This window comes from Palaemon carinicauda, chromosome 8, assembly GCF_036898095.1.
Source record: "Palaemon carinicauda isolate YSFRI2023 chromosome 8, ASM3689809v2, whole genome shotgun sequence".
Taxonomy (NCBI): domain Eukaryota; kingdom Metazoa; phylum Arthropoda; class Malacostraca; order Decapoda; family Palaemonidae; genus Palaemon; species Palaemon carinicauda.
Window position 1 is genome coordinate 160,309,746 of NC_090732.1, and position 25,347 is coordinate 160,335,092.

At 42.1% G+C, this 25,347-nt stretch overlaps 1 protein-coding gene across 1 annotated transcript in view; it reads left to right on the top strand.

Moving 5' to 3' along the window:
* The first annotated feature begins 21,445 nt into the window (after window positions 1–21,445).
* LOC137646062 (nanos homolog 2-like) overlaps window positions 21,446–25,347 on the top strand; it is a 184,955-nt gene continuing 181,053 nt past the window's right edge. Inside the window, exon 1 of the mRNA XM_068379221.1 lies at window positions 21,446–21,597. Coding sequence (XP_068235322.1) covers window positions 21,584–21,597 — 14 coding nt within the window. The 5' untranslated portion in view covers window positions 21,446–21,583. The remainder of the gene's footprint in view (window positions 21,598–25,347) is intronic.

Sequence of the window (25,347 nt, forward strand, 5' to 3'; positions counted from 1 at the left end):
GATTTTACAAAATAATGCCAAATCTATTCTTTCTTTCCTGTGTAACTTTCCTACAGATATAATTTTCCAGTAATACAGTATTGAGCAATTCATTTGAAACACATTTTTTCTGTGTTAACTTGAATGTCGTGAGCCTAAAATTTATTAAAATTCTCATTTCACTGTAAAATGACAAATTTGGAAATCACTTGTATTTTTCCTAACTATACAAACCTGAGTACTTTATCAGCAAAGCTAGAAAACACAGCAGTTGAACATTTGTAACGATGTGTAAACAGATGTCTGGTAGTTAGCAACTGGGAGAGGTGAAATCCCCCCCCCCCCCTTTTTCCTCACTGCACATTCAGTTTGATTGCAGCAGGGATTTTCTATGGGTAGGTGAATGAAAGTATGATTAAATAACTCAAATTTGTATAGTTACAAAGAATACAAATCATCTCCAAATTTGTCATTAGTTCCAGCACAAATGCAAATCTTCGTCCTTTACAAAGGAGACTCAACCTTAGGTGGGAGTAAGTCCCTATTCCAACTGGCTGGGTACTTAATTTTGACTTGGATCCTTGTAAGTAGTGCAGAGTTAAGGTTCCTTTCACCTCGTGCACATGTGATTTAGCAATATCAGTTGGTTCAAGGCCAGTGTAATAAAGGATGCGGTTTGTCTGGTTACATCACACTCCTCGTAACTATTGTGGAGAATGGCACTTCTTTTTACATAATAGAAAAGCTACAGGCTAAGTGGATTTACCTGCAAGTATATCAATTTCAGCTAACAGGGTTTCTGATGCTATGCCTCAGGAGAGGGGAAGATGAAAAGGAAAGGAAAGGGCCAGTCCTTCTTCATATTCATCCCAGTCTAACACGTAACCTCTATCCATAATCCGATGCTAATGGTCCTGTGAGATGAACTATCAGGGTTTCCAATACTGTGTCCCAAAAGAGAGGAAGATGAAAAGAAAAAGAAAGGGTCGGTCCTTCTTCACATTGATCCTGGTCTAACATGTAACCTCTATCCTCGTTCTGATGCTAATGGTCCTGTGAGAGGAGGCAGCTATACCACCTGCTGTTTAGCTACTACAGGTCCTAGCTAAAAGGTGTCTAGAAACCTGCAGGTCTATTCCGCAGGTAATGGGCTGTAAATGTGGTCTTGTCATTTCCAGCTGCCTACTGGAGTACCTGCGCCACAGAGATTCTTACGGAATGACTCGGTCGTGCTTATTCCTCTGACATCCTGAGCTCTAACCTGAGCTGTACCTAAAGGAGATAGCGAGGAGGGTGAATGGGTAGTCAATAACTTCCCTCTGCCAAGATATATTTTGTCACTTTCTTCATAACTATGTGCAACTGAAGAGGTACTGCTGGTAAGGTTGAGTTGTTTGTGTACGTTCAAGGCAGCACCTCAGCGTCCTCACGTAACACAAAAGCCGCCAATCAGGATTGTCAGTTACTGCTCTAAGGTTCACGACCTGAAGTGAAGAAAACCTGGATATTCTGGGTTTTAACTACATACTCATGGGCAAAGGAGAACGATACCTGTCTCCAGTGCTGGGTATGAGCATTACTAAGGGAGAGACCATGAAGTTTGCTAACAGGTTTGGAGGAGGCTAAGGCAAGCAAGAAAACCATTTTTGAGGGTAAGGTTCCTGTCATAAGCGAGCCTCAACAGTTTATAAGGTTCCGTAACACCTTAGCAATGGCCCCAGGAGGTTGCCTCACCTCTATTGGAGAATAGGACTGCTCAGAACTCTGTATGAGTCTAGCCTTTCAGCCTAAAGACCTGGCTCAAGGCTGAGCAATAACCTTTTACCGCTGATCCTTAGCAGTGCTTCTCTCTTTGGAGTTACAGTAAAATTTTGGCTATCTATGGACTAGAGGCTCCGAGAGGAGAGAAACACCTCTCCTATGTCACCAACCATAGAAGGTGACCTGCTTGACTTGGTATACGGAAGTTGAAGGTTTCCGGAGGTATCCCGCCATCTCTCATGTAACTTACGCAAACAGCCTTTCTCTGAGAGGAGGTGCAGGATAACTTTCGTACATGAGACTGTAAAAATATCATCGAGCTGTGGAATATATTTGCATGTGGATGGCCCAACAGGCCAGGGGAGAGGAGGCAATTCTTTCGAAGTTTCTATCAGAAGTAGATGGTCTCAGTACCATCTTACTTAGAGACCTTTCAGGGCTATTAAAGTCATATCAAGATTGGGAGTGTACTGGACTTGTTTCAAGTCAGAACTGCGGAACAGCATAGACATTGATACCATCCTAAGGGTGTTGCTTCTGGGTCTGGCACCAATGAGAAGTATATTGGTAGCTTCCGATTTTAGAGGTGCTGTGATCTGGTTGACGGGTGGGAATCCCACAAAGTCGGGATCCTGTTCGCTATCATAGTATGCCACGATCATTGTGACCAAACAATGTGTGTCTCCCTGCTCAGCTTGTCTGCTACAATACTCTTCTTTGCTCGGAATAAAGCAGCCTGTGAGAGAGATCGAGTTGAGCACTGCCCACTCATGAATTTTTACTGCTTGCTGGCAAAGCTACAGGGAAACTGTACCGCCTTGTTTGTTATTATCTGTCCCTCCGGTGATGTTGTAGCTCATCAGTGCCACCAAGTGCCTGGTCAAGAGAGGACAAAAGTGCTGGAGCTCAAGGAGAGTTGCAAAACGGTCCAACTCGTTGATATGGTATCAACAGTCCCGGTCGGTCCATTGTCTCGACCCTAAGTTTTGTTGGAAGTGAGGTCCCCAGCCTTCCTTTACCGCTACCATGAACAACAAAAGTTCTGGTGGAAACGACAGAAGGGGTGAGCCCCAAAAGGTTTGTCTCGCCTTACCACCATTCCAGGCCAAATCTGGAATCCTCCCCTATCGGAACTAATGATAGAAGGCGTTGGCTGTCTTGTGACCAGTGTTTCTTCAACTCCCATTAACGACACCGTAGGTGGGGATGACCGTTCGGAACGAGACATTCTAAGGAGGCCAGATGATCCAGCAATATCTGCCAACCCTGTGCTGACAGATAGGTTTGTTGAATAAATTGAATGGGTTAGCCACCTTTCGAAAGCATACCAGTCTATCCCAAGATGGGAAGACTTTCCTGCAATGATGTCGATGTCCATACCTGGGTAAGTCAACATTTGGGCTCTAGACGTGATCTCTTTTGTTTCACCATGATACCCAGCTTGTGACAGAGCAAGAAACACCTGTCTTGCTGGAGAAGGTTATCCTACGAATCTGTCAGGATCAGGCAATTGTTCAGACAACACAGAAGATGAGTGCCGTTGGTGTGTACATATATCGAAACTTGAGTAAAAACTCTTGTGAAACTTGCAGAGCTGTTGAGTGAACAAAGTAAAGAAATTTGAATTGGTATGCTCCGCTTGCTATGACACACAGCGGTACTTCCGGGCAGCAGGCTGGACTGGGGTCAGGAAGTACGCATCTTTAAGTAGATTGTCATCTTGAAGCCTAATTGCCTGGGAGTAGTTGGGATGAGTTTAAATTAGAGCCTAAGCTTGCAAGTCGACCAGTGAGAAGGTTAGAAGATGGAAGAGTACCATTACTGTACGTGTATTTTATGTTGGCACGCCGCCTGCTAAGTCCCAGAAAAAAAAAAAAAAAATATAGAATGCTCTTGGAGGTGCTTCCCTGGGAGAGTACTCTACCAGGCAGGGGAAAGGGTTTCCATCGCGAGCTGAACAGGTAAGGTTTTAGCTTACGGTCGAGCATGTGTAATGGCACTCTCTCAAGAGCGCGCTAACAATTAGTATCGCTGTTATGGTAGCATGAACTGGCGAGATGGAGCTACAAAGATTGATAACTGATCTGTGATCAAGAGCTGATGTCTTTCCAAAAGATGATTGTGATGGCAAGCACCTGAGGAGAAAGTCAAATTGTGTGACATCTCGCAGTCAGGTATATCTCCCGAGTCATGATCTCCTAGGGAATCTTGAGAATCCCTTCTGGTCTGCGAGAAGATCTGTTCTTCAATACTGACTAAAGATCTGTACTTTTTCTGAGCCTTAGCCCTCTGAGAAAGGGGTTAGCTGAAAACCTCCTATCCTCCAAGATGTCAGGGAACTCGAAGGATCTGAACAGAATCTATTCTGTTTCAAAGGAGGATGAAGATGTTCTCTACCGGAACTCCAGTCAGTGGAAGAACATCTGTTCTCACTGATGGCTGACTTCAAAATGAGTGCCCAGTGAGCAAGCAGGGTTCCGGGCTTTCCTACCCCCAGCCGGTAACTACCGACCACCTGTTTACACCTAATTATGAAAGTTTTAACTGCCGTGTTATCCAGCTTCGCTGATATTCTATCTCATGTAAAGGACAAAGGTTTTGTATTTGTGCAGGAACAAATAAAGTTCCACATATGAAATGTTGGAAGTTATATCTGTAAAGCTTTGTCTTTATAGCTTATTGCACTTGATCTCTTGGTCATTATTCATGGTTATATTTTAAGTAATTTTCAAGTCTTTTTAAAACACTCAGAACTACTTTGATAATTAGACTGAAAAAAATTAAGTTGCATCTGTTATTCCAAGTGCTTGTCATGCCTTACTAGACTCATGAGAATATGAAACACTAATAGCACTAGGGTTTTTTACTACTGTACTACTATGGTTAGTAATTTTTTCCACAATAATACTGCATCTTTCACCTTGACATTATGACCATTCCCCTTTTTATTATTATTATGATCATTATTATTGTTACAGTACAGTATGTATTTTTTGTAGGCAGATGGAAGTCCTTACTTTTAAGAATTACATATAGAAATATACTTCCAATATGCAATTTAAGACCGTATTAATTTTCATGACGTGAAAATTGTAAATCTTGAGTAATATTTGAAAATACATCCAGTTAACCCAAAGCTGTATAACCTAACTTATGACTTTTATAAAGGTTTGCCATCTCTGTTAAATAACATAGAAATCCAAAATGAACATTCTCCTCAAGTCACATTTTACCAGGGCTGTAACCAAGGTTGTAGCAACATCGAAGGAGAATCTAACTCCTGTTTCTATTGAGGAATAAACACATCCCATTTTTTCTGTTTCCATCGGGACTGAAGGAAACCGAATGATAAGGGAGTTTTCTGGCATCTTTTATTATCTACTGACTAAACTTTGCACCAAATACAGTTGTCATTTTTTCCATATTTGAGCTAAATTTAATCTTTGCATGCTTGGGATGTCAAAGTCACAAGACATTGTGTTTTACTTCAGTTTTTCTGCTCATGTTTTATAGCCAGAGGAAAGGAGATGTTAAAAAATGCAAGAATGCGTGTTTGTCCGAAACTGCTTTAACCGTTGCACAAGAATTGAATAAATAACTTGTGTTTGAGTAGTTATTAATGTGCCATAAAATATTCATGTCCACAGACACTTGCAGACACACACAACTGACAAGACACACTGCAGCAGCAACCATTTCTCATTAAAGTACTTCACACCTTAGACCCCCTGCCAAAAATGTAGTTGAATAATTATCATTTCTAAGGGAATAGGAAAAGGAAATCTTTCTTTTTAAATGAAATCAAGGACAAAAATAAATCTCTCTCCCATGCCTTCATTTTTTTCAGTTCTCTTCCTCACACAAGAGATTATGGAAAAGCATTTACCAACCATTTTGAAGGGTTTGGAGAACACTTGTACATATGTTCCAGTTTCATACCATGTACCATACCTGTTGTTAGCAATTCCGTGCATCCTATATACAAATTAAAAAAAAAATAAAAACATCTCTTTGAATACATGTTAAAATAAAGGATATTTATACTTAGACTTTGCATTTATATCCTCCTTTAGAAATATTTATAATTGTTCTTATGCAGATACAAACTTCTGAGTCAGTATATGACTACCAGTCATCTCTCCATGCAGTAGGCATCATGGTGCAGTTATATATATATATATATATATATATATATATATATATATATATATATATATATATATATATATATATATATATATATATATATATAATGTGTGTGTGTGTACTTTTATAGCTACAATAAACTTTAAATTGCCAAACCTCCCACATTTAAAGCTGCTCCTTACTACAACCCTGTTGATCCTAACAAGTGAATTAAAGATTTCTTTTCTTCCGTGGAAGGACTAACTGATGTATAAAGGTTTCCTTGGGTAAGCACTCTACTACTGCACTACATAGATATGCCCATGGGACCCTTTGATGTTCTGGTTCAAATTTGGGCATGGTAAGTCAAACAAAAATTGTTTCCCTTGCGTGATTAACATTCCTGTAGTGATGAGAAGATTCAAAAGTGAGAGATAATACTATACTATAGAAATTCCATAGATCATAGTAGCTATAAATATGCATGAAATGTTTACAGTAAAGTCTGTGTATGTAATATTTTTGGGCTCAGGCCATGTCGTCCTGATGGAAGGTTCCTATTGGTAGCTTTCTAAGGGATATTTGGCTACAGTGATATTCCCAGAGAGTTAACCTTTAGGTCTCCAGAATTCTAACTCCTGGCATGAATATCCTTAAAATTTTCCTTAAGGATATCGCATAATATCAGGGGACGTATATCTTGATACGACACATAGCAATCTTCACCCCGAATAGTGTTTTCGTTTCGAGGGGAAAGAGTGGCGAAAATAGAAGGGGAGCCGTTATCAAGGTTACCCTTCCTCCCGTACTATTACGAATATCCAAGATGGCGCTTATTCCTATTTTTATAGCGAATTCACACGGTGGTTTTCCCTGTTGCTCTAACGTTGTTATCGATTATCTGAGGATTAATCATGCAATCTCCAGCTTCTTCTGCCTTTGGAAAGTTGAATATTTATTCTTTACAGTGTATAATTTTTAGCTCCTGCTTCACAGAGGAATTAGAGTAATTTTATGTGTTCGGAGCTTGGCCGATCACTGGAGGCGCCATGGGCACTGTCGTTCATGACGCATGTGTTATTTAGTTAGCAAATCGACTTTCCCGGTTGTAATAGCATTAATAAATTATATAAGCTATTTAGGCACTATTATACTGGTAAAGATATATATATTTATGCATAATTTTCCTCTTCCTTATGTCGATCGTATACGTAGAGTTTCGGCGATTTAGGTAACCGAAATCTCGCCCCGCGCTAGGCTACCTAGCCTACGTGCTGTAGTGTACTTTCATACATGATCCCAGTTTACCCTCGTGTATCGTTTTATCAATTCAACGGGCCATAGATATCTCCTAGAATTAATCATATAACTCTATACTCATCGCCTGTGGAGAATTAAGGGTAATCCCTCCTTCCCTCTGAGTGCCGCCATAGGCGACAACCCTATCTTGGTCTCGCTATAGAGTAGTTACTCCGGCTTGACTAAGCTAGTGTTTTTGTCTCCCACCTTGCCAGCGAGTATCCCAGCTTTGGTTTTTGACAGAATCTCAGAGTATTCAGTCTTTCTGCCGGAGGCCAAGCAGCAGGGCGAGTAGTTACTCCCCTGCTGGCTTACAGCTACTGGCATAGGAGGCTATGCCTCCCTAAACCGCACCTGAAGTGGTAGTATGATGCCGCCACCTTCTCCCCTGCGGTCTAGAAGACTAGTCCTGTTTCGGCAGACCCTAGGCTGAAGAATAGATATTCTTCTGCCGCCTAGGATGGCGCTGATACTGAAACGAAGTTTCTCCCCTGTTTGGAAGTGGTGGCAATCCTGCCGCATCCTCCTAACACTGATTCGGCAGACCCTAGGCTGAAAAATAGATATTCCTCTGCTGCCTAGGATGGCGCCGATACTGAAACAGAGTTTCTCCCTTGTGTGGTAGGGACGGCAACCTTGCCGCCTTCTTTCACACTTAGTACAGGACCCTTTCCCTACCCCTCTCTGTCCTTTAGTGATGGCCTAGCCATCGCAAAGCTGTGGCTGTCGTCCTACAATCTCACCGCTTGCCGGTTAGGTTGTGGTGCCGGCCGGACTCCTACATAAGTAGCTGTATAGTCACTCAGTCTTTCCCTTATGGACGCAAGGCTCCGGGAAAGGTTGTGCCGGCTGTGACGGCTGCTGGTGGGAGGCCCCTCTACTGTCGAGTGTTCTTCAGTCCTCTCTTGGATTGCCATCCACATCCCTGAAGCCGGCAGTGACCGGCAATGGTTGTTGTGGTTGGATGGAAGCTTGAATGATACATTCTCCCCTTCCATTTGAACCCTCATTCTGGAGGAAGGCAGTAAGATTAAGTACTTACACCCTTATTTATTGTTAATAAACATTTAATAAGGTAGCCCTTCACTCCATGCTTTCTCTCTCTCTGTCAGCTAGTGCCGCCAGGTATGTCGCCGGCGGGGCCGGTGCCGCCAGGTACTAACCAGCGCCGTCAGGATGTCACCGGCGGGGCCAGTGCCGCCAGGTACTAACCAGCGCCGTCAGGATGTCGCCGGCGGGGCCGGTGCCGCCAGGTAATAACCAGCCGGCGATATGCCAGCTGGATCGTGCCGCCAGGTGCTAGCCTAGCCGGCAACATGCCGGCTGAACTACAGTGTATGATCATACAGTAGCCAGTATATTTGCAGTATAGATTATACTGCAGACAGAAAACTATATCATATATTATACAGTAGTTATTTTCCAACATACCCTGTGTATCCTTGCACAGTCTATTGTTGAGACCAATCCTATATCGAAAGAAAAGATTTCTTTCAATACACTGATATTTAATCAGTTAACAATTTACCCCACAATATTAAAGACCTTAAGAAGGGTCAATGTTAAGATACACTTATCTACCCATAGGGGTTAGAACCCTCTCTTGGGTATCCTGAATAGGAAGACTCTATGGCTTTAATTTTGGGGGAAGTCACAGCAATTGGCTGGACAGGAAACACAAGTATGTGTCTTTCCTAGTTCCTTTCTAGCTTGACTATCCTAAGTTATGATGGTTAAAATATTAATATTAATATTTTACATAAATTGTTTATCATGTGAGATAAACAATCGCAAACTCATTTAATTTTCCTCTCTTTACAGGAGGACCTAGTGAAGTGCGAGATCATCTTCTGCAACCTTATGAGTAAGGACTTCTGTGGCCACAAAGGGTGCAGGTCTCATGCCCCCTGCACCACCACTAGAGAAACCCTACGGTACTAGGACCCCTAAGACTGCAGCATATGCCGGATCTTGGTGACCGATGTTTTCGACGACCCGAAGTCAGCGAAGTCGAGGGATGCAGCCCGAGCAAAGCTGCATAGATGGGTACGAGGGTTCCAAAAGAACTCTATGGGACCGTACCTTCCTAATGAAAGGATGCGCATCTTGCTGTTCCCTAAGGCGGGTATTGAAGCTGTCATACCCCAGGCACGACCTGAAATACCCTGCGTCTAGATTGCCGTTGAGACGAAAGTCAGTGACGCACTACAAGGCATGGACATCCACCAGGAGGAAAGGATGTCTGAGGTGTCCTCAGACACCAAAAAGGATCTTCTTAAGGATGATCAAGAGGAGGAGTCTACACTACCTCCCGAAGAAGATGATTAAGTCGAGTCGGAGTTCCTTCCGTCGGTGCCGGCACCGGAGCCGTTACCCTCAACATCTTCTGCCCTTCCATCAGACGACATGAGACATGCACTGGCCAATCTTACAGCTCTAATGGAGAGCATTCGCAAGCAAGGCGAAGCTAGGGAAGCGAAACTTGAGAGAGAGCTCCGCGAAGCTCGACTCTCCGCCTCCCGTGGGTCACACAAGAGACTCTTTCAAGACCTCCCACCCTGCTCCGAAACTAATCCCTGGAGATATGCGGACGGCAAACTCTACATTTCGGAGGAGATGGGAGCCGTCCTTCTTGATGACATTCAGTTCTGGCCAAGCTTCAATGCTTACCCAGACTGCTTCATCCGACTGAAGCAGGAGCCAGCGTCGAAGGAAGAGACGGAACCCAAGGAGGTCATGGTATTTGAGCATGACAAAGCACAGGCTCTCTTGTCGAGCAGCCTAAAGAAGGTGGGCTACACAAACTCTAAGGTGTCTGCCCTGAGCAAGAAACATCCTACCTTTCTTGCTCTAGCCTCAATAGCCTTCCCCTTTACATTGAAGGCTTTTAAAGCCATTGTCAAGGCAATAGAGGCAGGCAAACCTTGTCCTACACTGAAAGAGTGTAGACCCCTGTCGTTAGCCCTGCCCATGGAGGATAAGGATTGGAAAGAAGTCCACCTTACCTTCTCAGCTGGGAAGTTGGAGGCAAATATCGCTGGACGACAGTTCAACGAGAATCTCCCAAAGCTGTCGGACTTTCTTTTGCGTAGGGAGCAAGAGACGAAAGAAAGACTAGCGGCATCCCTATCCCTACAGAACTGTGTGGAGATGTGCGCAGGCTTAAAGAGCACCCTAGACATTAACGTGGTCATGGCCAAGATGCACATGGCTACCTTGGTAAAGGACCTGTCTGGCTTTATGAAAGCCAGGAGAGCATGCAAAGAGTCCGTGTTTGTCTCAGCAAAGGTAAAACACGAACCCAGGAAGCTGATAGCTTCCAATATCTGGGGCAAAGACCTCTTCCCAAATGAAGTGGTCAAGGAGATAGTTGACAGAGCTGCCACGGAGAATAGGAACCTTCTCCAGAAGTGGGGCATGTCATCTAAATGGAAGTCTTCCTCGGATGTGGGTCCCCAACCTAAATGGAAGACCAAGAGGCTTAGACTACCTTCTCGGCCTGCCCAGCAACAACATCCCACAGTCACCATGACTGCAGTGCCCCAAGTGGTTGCTCAACTGCAAACCACTTTCCAGATGGTGCCTCAACAGCTGGTTGCCCAATCACAGCATTTAACCCTGGGTTCGAGAGGCAGACCACTACCTTTCGTCCCAAAGGTAGAGGCTCCAGAAGGGGCTCCTCAAAACACCCCTCATGAGGTAGGGGAGGATGCGGTCAGGGAGGTAAATCCTCTGGACAAAAGAAGCAATGAGATGTTTCAGGTAGGAGGGAGGCTCCAACAATTTCAGGATCGTTGGACCTTCGATCCTTGGGCCCACAGCCTAATCAAGAACGGACTTGGATGGAGATGGAGCGAGGCTCCACCATCATTTCCTCAATTCTTCCAACACTCCACCCCCTTACTGGAAGAATATACCCTAGAACTATTGAGCAAACGGGTAATAAGGAGGGCAAAGTCCATTAAATTCCAGGGAAGGCTGTTTTGTGTTCCCAAGAAGGACTCAGACAAACTCAGAGTCATTCTGGACTTGTTGCCACTCAACAAGTTCATCGAGAACAGCAAGTTCAGGATGTTAACCCTTCAGCACATAAGGACCCTGTTACCCAAAGGGGCGTACCCAGTCTCAATAGGCCTGGCAGATGTTTACTGGCATATTCCAGTCAACTGCCCCCTCTCCTCTTACCTAGGATTCAGGCTACAGAAGAAGAAGTACGTCTTCAGAGCCATGCCCTTCGGACTAAACATAGCCCCAAGGATCTTCACGAAACTTGCAGACGCAGTCGTTCAACAACTACGCCTAGAAGGCGTTCAGGTAGCAGCGTACCTGGACGACTGCCAGGTCTATTGAGACTGTGTATTCCCCCTTGGGTAACAGGGTCCTTATGTGTTGAAAGGTTAACATCCTGAACTTGCTGATCTCGATAAACTTGTCGAGTGGCGACAAGTCCAGAATGACTCTGAGTTTGTCTGAGTCCTTCTTAGGAACACAAAACAGCCTTCCCTGGAATTTGATGGACTTAGCTTTCCTTATAACCTTTTTGCTCAAGAGTTCTAAGGTATATTCTTCCAATAAGGGGGTGGAGTGTTGGAAGAATTGAGGAAATGATGGTGGAAACTTGTTCCAATTCCCTCCTAGTCCATTCTTGATTAGGCTGTGGGCCCAAGGATCGAAGGTCCAACGATCCTGGAAGTGTTGGAGTCTCCCTCCTACCTGAAGCATCTCATTGCTTCTGTTGTCCGGAGGGTTTGCCACCTTGACCGCGTCCTCCCCTTCCTCGGAGGGATGTCTTGAGGAGCCCCGTTGAGAGCCTCTTCCTTTCGGATGAAAGGTAGTGGTTTGCCTCTCAAACCCTGGGTTGAACGCTGGTGACTGGGCAACCAGCTGTTGAGGTACCACTTGGAATGTGGTTTGTGGTTGAGCAACCACTTGGGGCACTGCGGTCATGGTGACTGTAGGATGTTGCTGGGCAGGCCGAGATGGTAGTCGTGGCTTCTTCGACATCCGTTTAGGTTGGGGACCCGCATCCGGGGAAGACTTCCTCTTTGAAGAGATGCCCCACTTCTGGAGAAGGTTCCTATTCTCCGTGGTGGCTTTCTCGACTACCTCTTTAACTGCTTCACTTGGGAAGAGGTCTTTACCCCAGATGTTGGAAGAAATCAGCTTCCTGGGTTCGTGTTTTACTGACGCCGCAGCAAACAGAAACTCTCTACAGGCTGTCCTAGCCTTCCTGAAGCTGTACAGGTCCTTCACTAAGGTGGCCATATGCATTTTGGCCAGGACCGTGAGTATGTCTGGGGTGCTGTTGTGGCCTGCACACATCTCAATGCAGTTCTGTAGGGACAGAGAGGCGGCAAACCTCTCCTTCGTCTCTTGCTTCCTGCGCAAGAGAAAGTCTGACAGCTTAGGGAGATTCTCGCTGAACTGCCGTCCCGTGATATCTGCATCTAGCTTCCCTACTGAGAAGGTTAGGTGGACTTCCTTCCATTCCTTCTCGTCCATGGGCAGGGCTAACGACAGAGGCCTACACTCCTCTAGTGCAGGGCATGGTTTGCCTGCCTCCACTGCCTTGGTAACAACCTGGAATGCCTTCGACGTAAAGGGGAAGGCTCTTGAAGCAGGAGCAAGAAAGGTAGGATGTTTCTTGCTCAATGCGGACACTTTCGATTTAGTATAACCCGCCTTTTTCAGGCTGCTTGACAAGAGAGCCTGTGTCTAATCATGGTCGAAAACCATGACCTCCTTCGGTTCCATCTCTTCCTTTGATGCTGGCTCATACTTCAGTCGAATGAAGCAGTCAGGGTAAGCATTGAAGCTCGGCCAGAACTGAATATCGTCAAGGGGGACGGCTCCCATCTTCTCTGAGATGTAGAGCTTGCCGTTGGTAATCGGCATATACTCTGCGTACCTCCAGGGATTAGTCTCGGAGCAGGATGGCAGGTCTTGAATTCTGGGTCGCTTGAATGACCCTCGGGAGGCGGTGATCCGTGCTTCATGGAGCTCTTTTTCAAGCTTTGCTTCCCTTGCTTCGTCTTGTTTGCGAAGCTTTGCTTCCCTTGCTTCGTGTTGTTTGCGAATATTCTCCATGAGTGTAGTGATGTGAGCCAAAACTGCTTGGCTCATGATGTCCAATGGAGGGTTAGGAGCTGAAGACGTAGATGGTGTTAGCTCTGGTGTCAGCTCTAGTGCTGGCACAGGTGTAAGGGACTCCCCCACTTCCGATGACTCGACCTCTTCTCCTTCGGGAGGTAGAGTAGACTCCTCCTCGGGATCATCCCTAAGGAGATCCTTCTCAGTGTCCGTAGACACTTCAGACATGCTATCCTCCTGGTGGATGTTCATGCCTTGCAATGCCTCACTGACATCTGTCTCAATTGCAATCTGGATGCAGGGAGGTCCAGGTCTTGTTTTGGGCACAACAGCTTCACTACCGGCCTTAGGGAAGAGCAAGCTATGCATCCTGTCGTTGGGCAGGTATGGTCCCGGAGAGTTCTTTTGGAACCCTCGTACCCACTTGCGCAGCTTTTCTCGTGCTACATCCCTTGACTCCGTTGACTTGGGGTCATTGAAACCTTCGACCACCATGGCCGAGCAGACGTTGCAGTTCTGGGAGTCCCATTACCGCAAGGTGTCAGTTATAATGGCGCAGGCGGCATGAGTCCTGCACATGGTGTGACCACAAAAGTTCCTACTTTTGTGGTTACAGTAGATCACTTCGCACTTCATTTTGGGCTCCTCCTGTAAAGAAAAGAAAAATAAATGAGTATACGATTGTTTATCACCCTTGATAAACAGGTTGTATGCAATATATGGTAACTTGACCATTATAGCTTAGGATAGTAAGCTAGAAAGAAAATAGGAAAGACACATACCTTTGTCTCCTATCCAGCCAATTGCTGTGACCTCCCCCAATATTAATGTTAGGATTTCCTTATTAAGTGAAACTCGATAGAGAGGGGTTCTAACCTCTAGAGACAGAATTAGTGTATACTAACACTAGCCCTTCCATAAAAGGTACTAATATTGTGGGGTAAGTTATAAACTGATGACTTTATCAGTGTATTGAAGGAATACTTCACTTCAATATAAAATTGGTCTCAACAATAGACTGTGAAAGGACACATAGGGTATGTTGGAAATATAAACTACTGTATAATATATACAGTACTATAGTTTTCTGTCTGCAGTATATCTATACTGCAAATATACTGGCTACTGTATAATCATATACTGTAGTTCAGCCGGCGTGCTGCCGGCTAGGCTAGCACCTGACGGAACCGGTCCAGCCGGCAGCATAGCCAACAGGAAGAGAGAACCCATGAAGTGAAGGGCTGCCTTATTAATGTAGCTCTGTACAATAAATAAGGGTGTAGGTATATTAATCCTACTGCCTTCCTCCAGAGTGAGGGTTCAAATGGAAGGGGAGAATGAAACATCCAAGCTTCCACCCAGCCACAAGATCTGATGCCAGTCGCTGCCAGTTTTAGGGATGTGGATGGCAGACCAAGGGAGGACTGAAGAACACTCAAAGGCAAAAGGGGTCTCCCACCGGCAGCCGTCATAGCCGGCACAACCTTTCCCGGAGCCTTGCGTCCATAGGGGAAAGTCGGATCGACTATCAAGCCGCCTATGTAGGAGCCCGGCCAGCGCTACGGTCTACCCGGCAAGCGGGGAGAGTGTAGGACGACGACCACGGAGAGGGGCAGGGAAAGGGTCTTGTATGTTGTGTTAGGAGAAGGCGGCAGGGTTGCCGCCATTTCCAAACAAGGGTGAAACTCTGTTTCACTATCGGCGCCATCCTAGGTGGCAGAAGAAAATCTATTCTTCAGCCTAGGGTGTGCCAAAACAAGACTTGTCTTCTAGACCGCAGGGGAGAAGGTGATGGCACGATAATACCACTTCAGGTTAGGTCTAGGGAAGCTAAGCCTCCTATGCCGGCAACAGTAAGCCGGCAGGGGAGTGACTACTCCCCCGGCAGATGAGCTGTCGGCATAAAGACTGAATACTCTGAGTTACTGTCAGAAACCCAAGCCGGGATACTCACCGGCAAGGGGGGAAAACAGGAAACACTAGCCTAGTCAAGCCGGAGTGCTACTCTATGGCAAGACCAGGATAGGGTTGCCACTTATGGTGGCACTCAGAGGGAAGGAGGGATTACCCTTAAATCTCCGCAGGAGACGAGTATCGAGTCACATAATTAATTCTAGGAGATAATCTATCTTCTGTTGAATAGATAAAACGATACACAAGGGTAAATGGCGATAATGTATGAAAGTATACTAAAGCGCATAGGCTAGGTAGCCTAGTGCGGGGCAAGATCCCAGCTACCTATATCGCCGAGACTAGCGTATACGATCGACACATGTAGGAAGAGGAAATTTGTATGCATAATCATATCTTCACTAGTATAATTTTGCCTAAATAGCTATAATTCATTAAAGCTAAATACCGGGAATGTCGTCCTGCTGACTAAATAAAGCATGCATGACGAACGACAGCGCCCAAAATGGCGCCTCCAGTGATTGGCCGCGCTCCATAAAACACAATAAATTATACTAATTTCACTGTGAAGCAGGAGCTAAAAATTATACACTAAAGATTAAATACTCAACTTTCCAGAGGCTGAAGATGCTGGAGAATGCATGATAAATCCTCTAATAAACGATCTAGAACGCTAGATTGAACAGGGAAAACACCGTGCGAAATCGCTACCAAAAAAGGAATGAGCGCCATCTTGGAGCCCTGTAATAGTACGGGAGGAAGGGTAACCTTGATAACGGCTCCCCTTCAGTTTCACCACTCTTCCCCCTTGAAGTGGAAACGCTATTCGGGGTGAAGATTGCCATGTGTCGTATCAAGATATACGTCCCCTGAGATTATGCGATATCCTTAAGAGAAATTTTAAGGATACTCGTGCCAGGAGTTAGAATTCTAGAGACCTATGGTCAATTCTCTGGGAGTATCATTGTAGCCAAATATCCCTTAGAAAGGTGCCTAAAGGAACCTTCCATCAGGACGACATGGCTTAAGCCCAAAAAATATGGATAGTACCAGTCTATCAGACAAGATGATGGGTCCAGGAATCTTCGTGAATTGAATTGGACTTTGGGTAATGTACAAGATTGGCACAAAACGTTTAACAGAGTTATGTTACATAGAAGAATTCGTTATAAACAAGAGCAAATGGTGTGAATTAACCATAGATGCAGTTCTTTAAATTGCCAATAGTTATGAAAACACTACACTGATATACTGGATGTACATTATGTTAATGCCATGCCAAAACTCAAAATTCACAAGAGATATATTCTTACGTGTTGTATCTCTAGTATTGATGCAAGTCAGAATACACCTAAATGCAGTACTGTACGTAAGCAGCAAAGATACTAATTAAGTAGTAAAGTCATAATATAGGACATAAGAACTTGCTTTGTCATAAAAACAACTTGGACTAGTAAAAACACATGGAAGAAATGACTATTTAATAGAATTATGAAGTGAAACAGAAAATTAATTTCTAATTTTTAATCCTGTTGTTGGCTAGCACACTGGAAGGGGCATTGCAGTGGGAGGAGAGACATTAATGGGAGGAGGAAACTGTAAAGTTGAAAATTTTGCTGAAGGTGCCAGAGATACTGGGGCAGGGAGGCTTGTAGAAGGTGTTGGATGTACTACTAGGGCAGGTGAGTCTGGAGAACCTGAAGCAGGGGAGTCTAAGAAACCTGCTGAAGATACTGTAATGGTTGGAGGAAGTGAAGAACCAGCTGAGGTAGAGGGTTCAGGATCTGATGCATGACTCCAATTTCTTGAAGAATCTTTTCAGTCTGGTCTGGAAGTCTGGAAATTTACACTCTAAGAGATTTTAGGATAAATTTAAAACCCCATACACTACTGCTCTAATTCACGCTCTTCGGGAATTGTCCTTGCATGTAATTATTGGTTCAGCTCTCTGTTATGGTGTACTATTCTGAACACAGTGTATCACCTGAACATTGAGGTGATACTGACACTGACAAATCCAGTATAAGCAACTAATTATCTAGACTAAAAATCGTGTGTATGGTTTACGAACCATATCACTAGAAGTTATCCCTGATGGCATAGGAGTGACAGATAGGCCTATCTAAGAGCTTGGATATCTATGGGGAGGCTCTCCCGAAAAGTAAATTTCCCACACAATGAATATTTTCCTTCAAAATTGAATGCAGGTGCGAAGCTGTGTGATAAAAATATGAGTTGAGATTAGTATGTGGAATAATTGATGTTTGCATATGATACTTTGCTAATTGTAGATGAATAAACGATGTTCCAGAACCTGACGATATTTTCGAAGGATCTGCATGATAAGAAAGTTGAGATTGATATTTGCAAGAGAAAGGTGATAGAAGTAAATTGAAAGGAGGAAGATCGAGTAATAAATGTTAAAGTAAATGATGAAAAATGGTACTGGCGGCGTCATGTATCTTTTGATAAATATAAAAGCTAAATGTAAGGTGAGAGAAGAGGTAGTGAGTCCCGCAATAGGAAAAGCAAGAAGGTAGCAGGATGTATGCAAATCATTGATATTCGGGTTCTCCAAGAAAACAAAGTTGAGAATGCATGAACGGATTGGTGAACCAATTCATTAATGTAAGTGAAGTCTGGATGGTTAATGTGATAGAAAGGAAAGTTGTTGAGATGAGGAATTTTGGTATTATATGTAGGCTAGCACAAGAAAGATTAGTAGGAGAGATATATTGCGTTAGGCAGAACTATTAAAAAGATTAATGTACGTGAAATCGGGTCCTAGTGGCACTGCCTGATGAATTTGGGTAAAAACGGCACGGTAAAAATGGCACAAGTTAAAAAAAAAATGTCACATGAATTATTGAAAAGCATTATTAATAGGAAAAATGGCACAGCTTGAAACAATTGAAGTTTTCTAGTCTAGAAAAATAGATAAAACAACTAACTATTGCTTCATGCATATTTTGTCGTTTGTTTATGAATAAACTAGTTCTCACTTCATGCATCTTTTGTCCTTTGTTTATAACTAAAATAACTCTCACTTCATGCTTCTTTTGTCCTTTGTTTATAACTAAAATAACTCTCACTTCATGCTTCTTTTGTTCTTTGTTTATAACTAAAATAACTCTCACTTCATGCTTCTTTTGTTCTTTGTTTATAACTAAAATAACTCTCACTTCATGCTTCTTTTGTCCTTTGTTTACAACTAAAATAACTCTCACTTCATGCTTCTTTTGTTCTTTGTTTATAACTAAAATAACTCACTTCATGCTTCTTTTGTCCTTTGTTTATAACTAAAATAACTCTCACTTCATGCTTCGTTTGTCCTTTGTTTATAATTGTTTGTGTAATATTAACTGTTTCAGTAGTCTTATACTATCTAGCATAACTCTAAAACCCATCATGGAAGTTATAAGAAGTAATAATAGAAAAGAGAAATCTTTCTACTTTACTACTGATTCCACTAACTTCCTTCTTGTTCAATCTTATTTAGCTTTACTTTATGGAGCAATTGCTGGGTTTTCCAAAGTTGAACTTGGACAGTGATTGTCCTCATAGGTTCCAGCACCGGGCTATAGAGCCCAAATTCCTAAATCCAATCCAATTCAACATATATGGAAGGATGGATCGAAGTATTTTGAAGTGGCTCTGTCATTTAAAAGAATAGACTAAAACCGGTTAGTAAAAGATTGCATTATTCAGAAGTGCTAGGGGCCAGGTTGGAGATGAAGATACAGGAAGTCTTGAACAGATTGGGTAAATGATGTTTTGGAAAAGAAGGGGTTTGATATCAAGAAAAGAAATGAGTGCAAGCTAGAGTTCAGTGGCACAAGGCGGGAATGGGATTCGACTTGCCGTTAATAAGCCTTCATTGTAAGGCTATACAGTACAGTGACTATTCTTGTGGAAGTTTTGCTGCACAAGGGTGTCATCTACGATGCAACAGTTAAAGGTTGAGTATGATAGTGCCTTGTATTGTTAATCTTGTCTATAGCTACTCCATATTAAAAATTACAGGTATATATATATATATATATATATATATATATATATATATATATATATATATAATATTATAGATAGATAGCTAAATATATGAGGTACATTTATAGACTGTTGAAAGCTTTTGATTTTATCAAAACTTTAACATTAATGAAAGCCCTTCAAAGACAAAGAAAATGTGAATCTTATGTTAGAACAATTGAGGATATTTATACAGGAAGTATAGCACTCTTAAAATTACATGCAAATAGTAAGCATTTTTTTTTTTTTTTTTTTTTGAGAAAGGAGTTGGAGAGGGGGACCCTCATCTCCTGAATTATCCACAGTATGTTTGGGAAGTTGAAAAAAGAAAAGAATCTAGATTTGGAAAATGTAAAAATTAATATTAATGGGAAATGCCTTAACAAATTAAGATTTGCAAATGACATAGTTGTGTTTAGTGAATCATGTGAAGAATAGCAAAAGATGATAGAAATTTTGAATAAAGAAAGCAGAAGTATAGAGCTGAAAATGAGTATGAGTAAAATTATGATAATGTTCAATGGAAATGGAGACAACAAATAAGGGTTATGAATGAGCCTCTAGAGATTGTTAATGAATATACATACTTAGGACAGACAGTAAGCGTTTCCTCAGGACACGAGACCGAAATTAAAAGAAAGATAAGCATGGTATGGAGAGCTTTTGGTAAACAAATTATGAAAATAAAATGCCTCTTTATTTTAAAAAGAAAGTGTTTAATCAAATAGTCTGAGCTGTATTAACTTATGCATCAGAAAGTTGGAGCCTTACTAACGAACATAAGCTAGTTACAATTCAAGGATCTAAGGAGAGAATAGTGATGGGGATAACTATGCGACAGAAAAAAAGAGCAAGATTTATACGCGAGTAAACTAAAGCAATAGATATTCTAACAACACGTAAGCAAAAAAAAAAAAATGGACATGGGTGGGGCATACAATGATAGGGGCAGATGATAAATGGACATTAAGAATAACAGAATGGATCCTTAGAGATTGAAAAAGAAGCACTGGAGCAGGGGAAGAAAAAGAGGATGGATTGACGAACTAAGAATTTTTGCTGATGTGGACTGTCATAGAAAGACCAAAATGAGACAAGTAGAAGAAAATGTTTAAGGTCTTTATTCTGCAGTGGACTAGTAACGGCTGATGACGATGACATACATATAAAGTGAAATATTGATGATCTACCTTCTGTGGTGTCTTCTTTTACACACTGACACCCACCAAACTTGTAACGGATGATCATCCTTAATTTTTGTTAATCGTTCACTCTAAAGCATCTTACTGTTTTGATATGAAAATTTCCACCTTTGTTGTCAATATTTTGTCCTAGCTTGCTACCTCTGGTCTTGTTTACAGATAAGATTTTTAATCCATTTCTTTTATTTCATTTACAATTTCTCTCACTCTATTTTGCATGTCTCAGTCTTTGCTTTTCACAATTTTATTCAACATTTCTGGCTTGTCTTCTGTAATCTGTATACATATATAGTAGAGATTGAATTATTTTATCGACTTGTTGTGTTGTCTTCATAACTTTATGATTTATTTTTAGTTTAATCTTGTTTTTCGTTCACTAGGATATCAGTTCTTTTATTTTGTTTTCTGCTATTTTTTCCAGTATCACTATTATCTGTTTCCAAGTGAAGCAGACCTGTATAAGTTCTTTTCTAATCTCTTCAACGTTTTCCATACCTCCCCGTCTTGATTTTTTACTGTAGACATTGTCTATCTAATACAGTTTTAGTGAATCCCAGAAGACTACCTTATTTATTGTCCCTATCCATTACATTCCATATGTACTGGTTTCCGAAAGAACAAAAAGGAATGACTTCGAGAGTTCTATATCTACATACTTTCGCATTTCAGTGGTTTATTAAGTCCTGGAGTCTGGACTGTGGAGTCGTTTAGTTTTGACATTAAATGGTTACTTATAGAAATCTGAATTACGATCTTTTGAATTTCTCAAAGAAAAAAAATCATAAATATTCATTTATGATTGACCAGTATACATTTATTACCACGAAAGATGCCATTGAATAATCATATGGTTTGTGTGGAGTCGTTTAGCTTTGACTGAAATGCTTACTTATAGAAATCTGATTTACGATCTTTTGAATTTCTCAAAAAAAGTCATACAAATATTTATTTATGATTGACAAGTGTACCTTTATTACCACGAAAAATGCTATTGAATAACATGAGAATAGTAACATTAAATTTCACCGAATCATTGAATGTCAACAATCATACGAATTACGCAGTACGGTTCGGCAACACAAGTTACACAAGTTTCAATTCCTAGTGAATGATGGCGTAATAACAGTGTCACCTAACTCCCAGGGTCTTCTAATTACGCATATTACGGGCATTTAACCAAAATTATCATGTATCCAAGAAGGTTAGTCAAATAGCTTAGTGTAAACTGCATTAATCGGAATATGACAATATGTAGTCGGGCAAGGTGTTACATTTTAATCTAGCCTGGATGCTTCTTCTGGTCTCTAGGTGATCATTACCTACAGACGCCATGTTTGGGTAGTTACTATCGTAGTTCTAAACTTCTAACGCTTGACAACTTGTCATAACCAACCTTAATGCAACATGAAACATTATAAAAGTTGATGGATAGAATACGGTGTTGGTGAAAGAACAGCCTTGGGTTATTACAGTACAGTATTGTATTTGAAAACCAACTGTAGGTTGGTCTGCATCGTGGCATTAGGTCCATATGGTCACTGTGAGGTAGTTCATTCCCTTCCTATTAATAAAAAATCACAAGACCTGATCTTTCTGTGTCTCCCGTATTATTATTATTATTATTATTATTATTATTACTTGCTAAGCTACAACCCTAGTTGGAAAAGCGGGATGCTATAATCCCAGGGGCTCCATCAGGGAAAATAGCCCAGTGAGGAAAGGAAACAAGGGGAAATAAAATATTTTAAGAGTAATAATATTAAAATAAATATCTCCTATATAAACTATAAAAAAAACTTTAACAAAACAAGTGGAAAAAAGATAGAATATTCTGGCCAAGCGTACCCTCAAGCAAGAGAACTCTAACTCAAGATAGTGGAAGACCAAGACCATGGTACAGAGGCTTATGATACTACCCAAGACTATAGAACAAGTATTTGATTTTGGTGTGTCCTGTCCTTCTAGAAGAGCTGCTTATTATAGCTAGAGAGTCTCTTCTACCCTTATCAAGAGGAAAGTGACCACTGAACAATTGCAGTGCATTAATTAACCCCTTGGGTGAAGAAGAATTGGTAATGTTTTACTTTATTACAGATTCTGATTTCGAACAGAAAATATATGTCTTCCTGAAGTAAATAACGTGATTTGACCGAATTTGACCTTCATTTCAACCGTAAACAAACATTACAACCAATTCAACTAACTTTAAGTAGCCGAACTGGTTGCTGTTGTTACGGATGAAATGAAGGTGAAAACCAGTTAAATCACATTATTTTTTACAGGAAGACATATATTTTCTGTTAAAATGCTTAAATATAATGTATTTTGTTATATATATTGTGTTAAAATGTTTAAATATAATGACTTGTTCAAATTCCTTCACTCATATATGTACTGCGAGCGCTAACATTAGCTGCGTTACCAATGTTACACAGCATTACCAACGTTACGATGTCATTGCTAACGTTAGAAATGCTACGGTAATATTAGAATGTGTATTTTAAATTATTTTTCCAAATACCCTTTACTCAATATATCAAAAAGTACAAAAAGGGTACAGAACCTAACAAACCCACCTAACCTAACCTAACCTAGAAGTTCATAACATCAGCAACACTATATTTAATGGCTCTTGTTCCGCCACTGGCTCGCTTTCACTCGCAGGAAAATAAAACATCAATCTCGTATGTACTGGCAGGCGGTAATGTTGAGCTGCGCACGCTAACATTACCAATGTTACTCTAACATGCATTGTCACGACAACATTAGCAACTCTAAATATAATGGTTCTTGTTCTGCCACTGGCTCGCTTACGCTTGCAGGAAAATAAAACAAAAAGCTTGTATGTACTGGCAAGCGGTAATGTTGAGCTGCGCACGCTAACAAAATAGTAAAACTAACACGTTAAAATTAAAGAAATAAATGACTTACTTTTATGACCGCGACGACGAAACTTGTGGGTCACCGGTGTGTTGTGACTGTGAGTCTGTAACATCTTAACTTCTTTGTCTTAGTTTAGTACTGCATTTGAACACTGTAAATGTTGGGTTATTACATTACGAGATTCAAGAAAATTATCAACATTAGAATTCACCGAAATACTTTCAAGTATGGATTGCTGCAGTCGTTCCAAGTTTTCTAAAACTTCCATCGTAAAATACGCAAAAAGACATCACTTGAACTAACAAAGACCTGACTTGGAGAAAGGTTTCCACGGAAAAGGGTTTGTTGGAAGGTGGGGGTTGGGAAATATTAACCCCCCCCCCTTGCAAACTTCCCGTACGTATGTGTTCGTGATTGGTTAACGGAAAAGCAATGGAGTCTAGAGAGTAAACATGAATGAATCAGAATGGGAAACTTGTCCAGAGCAAGTATTCATGTGAAATCTGGACGTAACAAGGTAATAACAAAATGTATAAAAATAATATAGCAAGATAAAATGGAGTGTATGATAAATAATGTTTTAAATATTTAACTTAGCCGGTGAATATATAGCTGCAACTCTGTTGCTCGACAGACAAAAAACTGTACAAAAAAAACTCGCCAGCGATCGCTATACAGTTTGCGGGTGTGCCCATCAGCGCCAACTGTCGGCCAGATACCAAACTCCATGTAAACAAAGACTCAATTTTCTCTCTGTCGACGTGTCGACAAGACGTACTTTACTCGCTGTTGCTAACTGGAGTTTTTCACATCATCTTTGGTGAAGTACTATATTCTGGTTTTGAGCTTTCGCTGTGCAGGGTTTTTCTTCAAATAAATCCTTGAACTCTTTTTTGTATCGGATTCATTGTTGATGACTTAGATCGTTTTTTGGAATTTTCCCTTGACCAATTCAAAATGGCTGACCTTTCACAAGTTCCCAAGTTTAGAAAATGCAATGCTAGGGACTGTTCTAGGCGTCTTCCGAAGGCTTCTCTCGACCCTCACACTGTTTGTTCCAATTGTCGGGGTAAAACCTGTCAATTGGAAGATCGGTGTGAGGAGTGCGTGGGCCTTTCGGAATTCGATTTTATCGAATTTGAAAAGTACACACGCAGGCTAGAGAGAGATAGAATTAGGAGAAGTTCTTCCAGGTCTATTGATGTTTCCTCTCCTCATGCCCCACAACCTATTCCTTCCCCTGTAGTGGTTGTTCCTAACCCCCCTTCTAGCACTCAGGAACCATCGATGGCTGACATGATGCGTGCCATCCATGCCCTGGGGGAGAGAGTTGAGTCCCTTGCAAGTGACCGCAATCAACTCATGGCGGATGTTAAGGAGCTTAAGTGCCAAAGTGCCGCGGGAAGTGATAAAGTGCCAAGTGAAAGTGTTGTGAACAGTGTTGCGCTTGAGGGTTCGTCTGTTCGTGCCTGTCGTCCTCCTAGTCCGGGACCTCTTGCAAGCTCCCAAGTCCAGGGGAGAAGCAATGTCGCACGACGCATGGGTTCGAGAGGCTTTGATCAGCGAACAGACGTTCCCTCCATGGTATCAGGCGTATCTCCCCAAGATCGCCCCTACCTACGTAAGACGAGAGAGCCCGTTTATACCTCGTCGTCTGAAGGTGTTTCTCGTAAGAAACTTTGGACCAAGGTCTCACGACCTTTAAAGCGTAAATCGGTCCCTTCAGGACAAGTCCAACGTCCCGGTTGTAGCCACTGGGTCAGTTCGGACTCGTTGCCGTCATCTGATGACTGCTCACCGCCTAAGAGAGGCAAAGCGGTACCGCTTCAGTCACTAACCCCGTCTTTGATGCAGGACTTTCATGCGGAGAAGGTTGCTACCGTACCTTCTGGCCAACAACCTTCCAAGTGATCGGTTGTGCGTCCTGTTGACGCTGAGGTAACCTTCTCGCGTCTACCAGTTGAGGTGGTTCCTCCACCGATGCGATCCAGTGTGGGTTGCCAGCCGCACGTTGACGTTAAGCGACGCACGGAGGTGGTTGTTGACGTTCAGGACGTTCAACAACCAT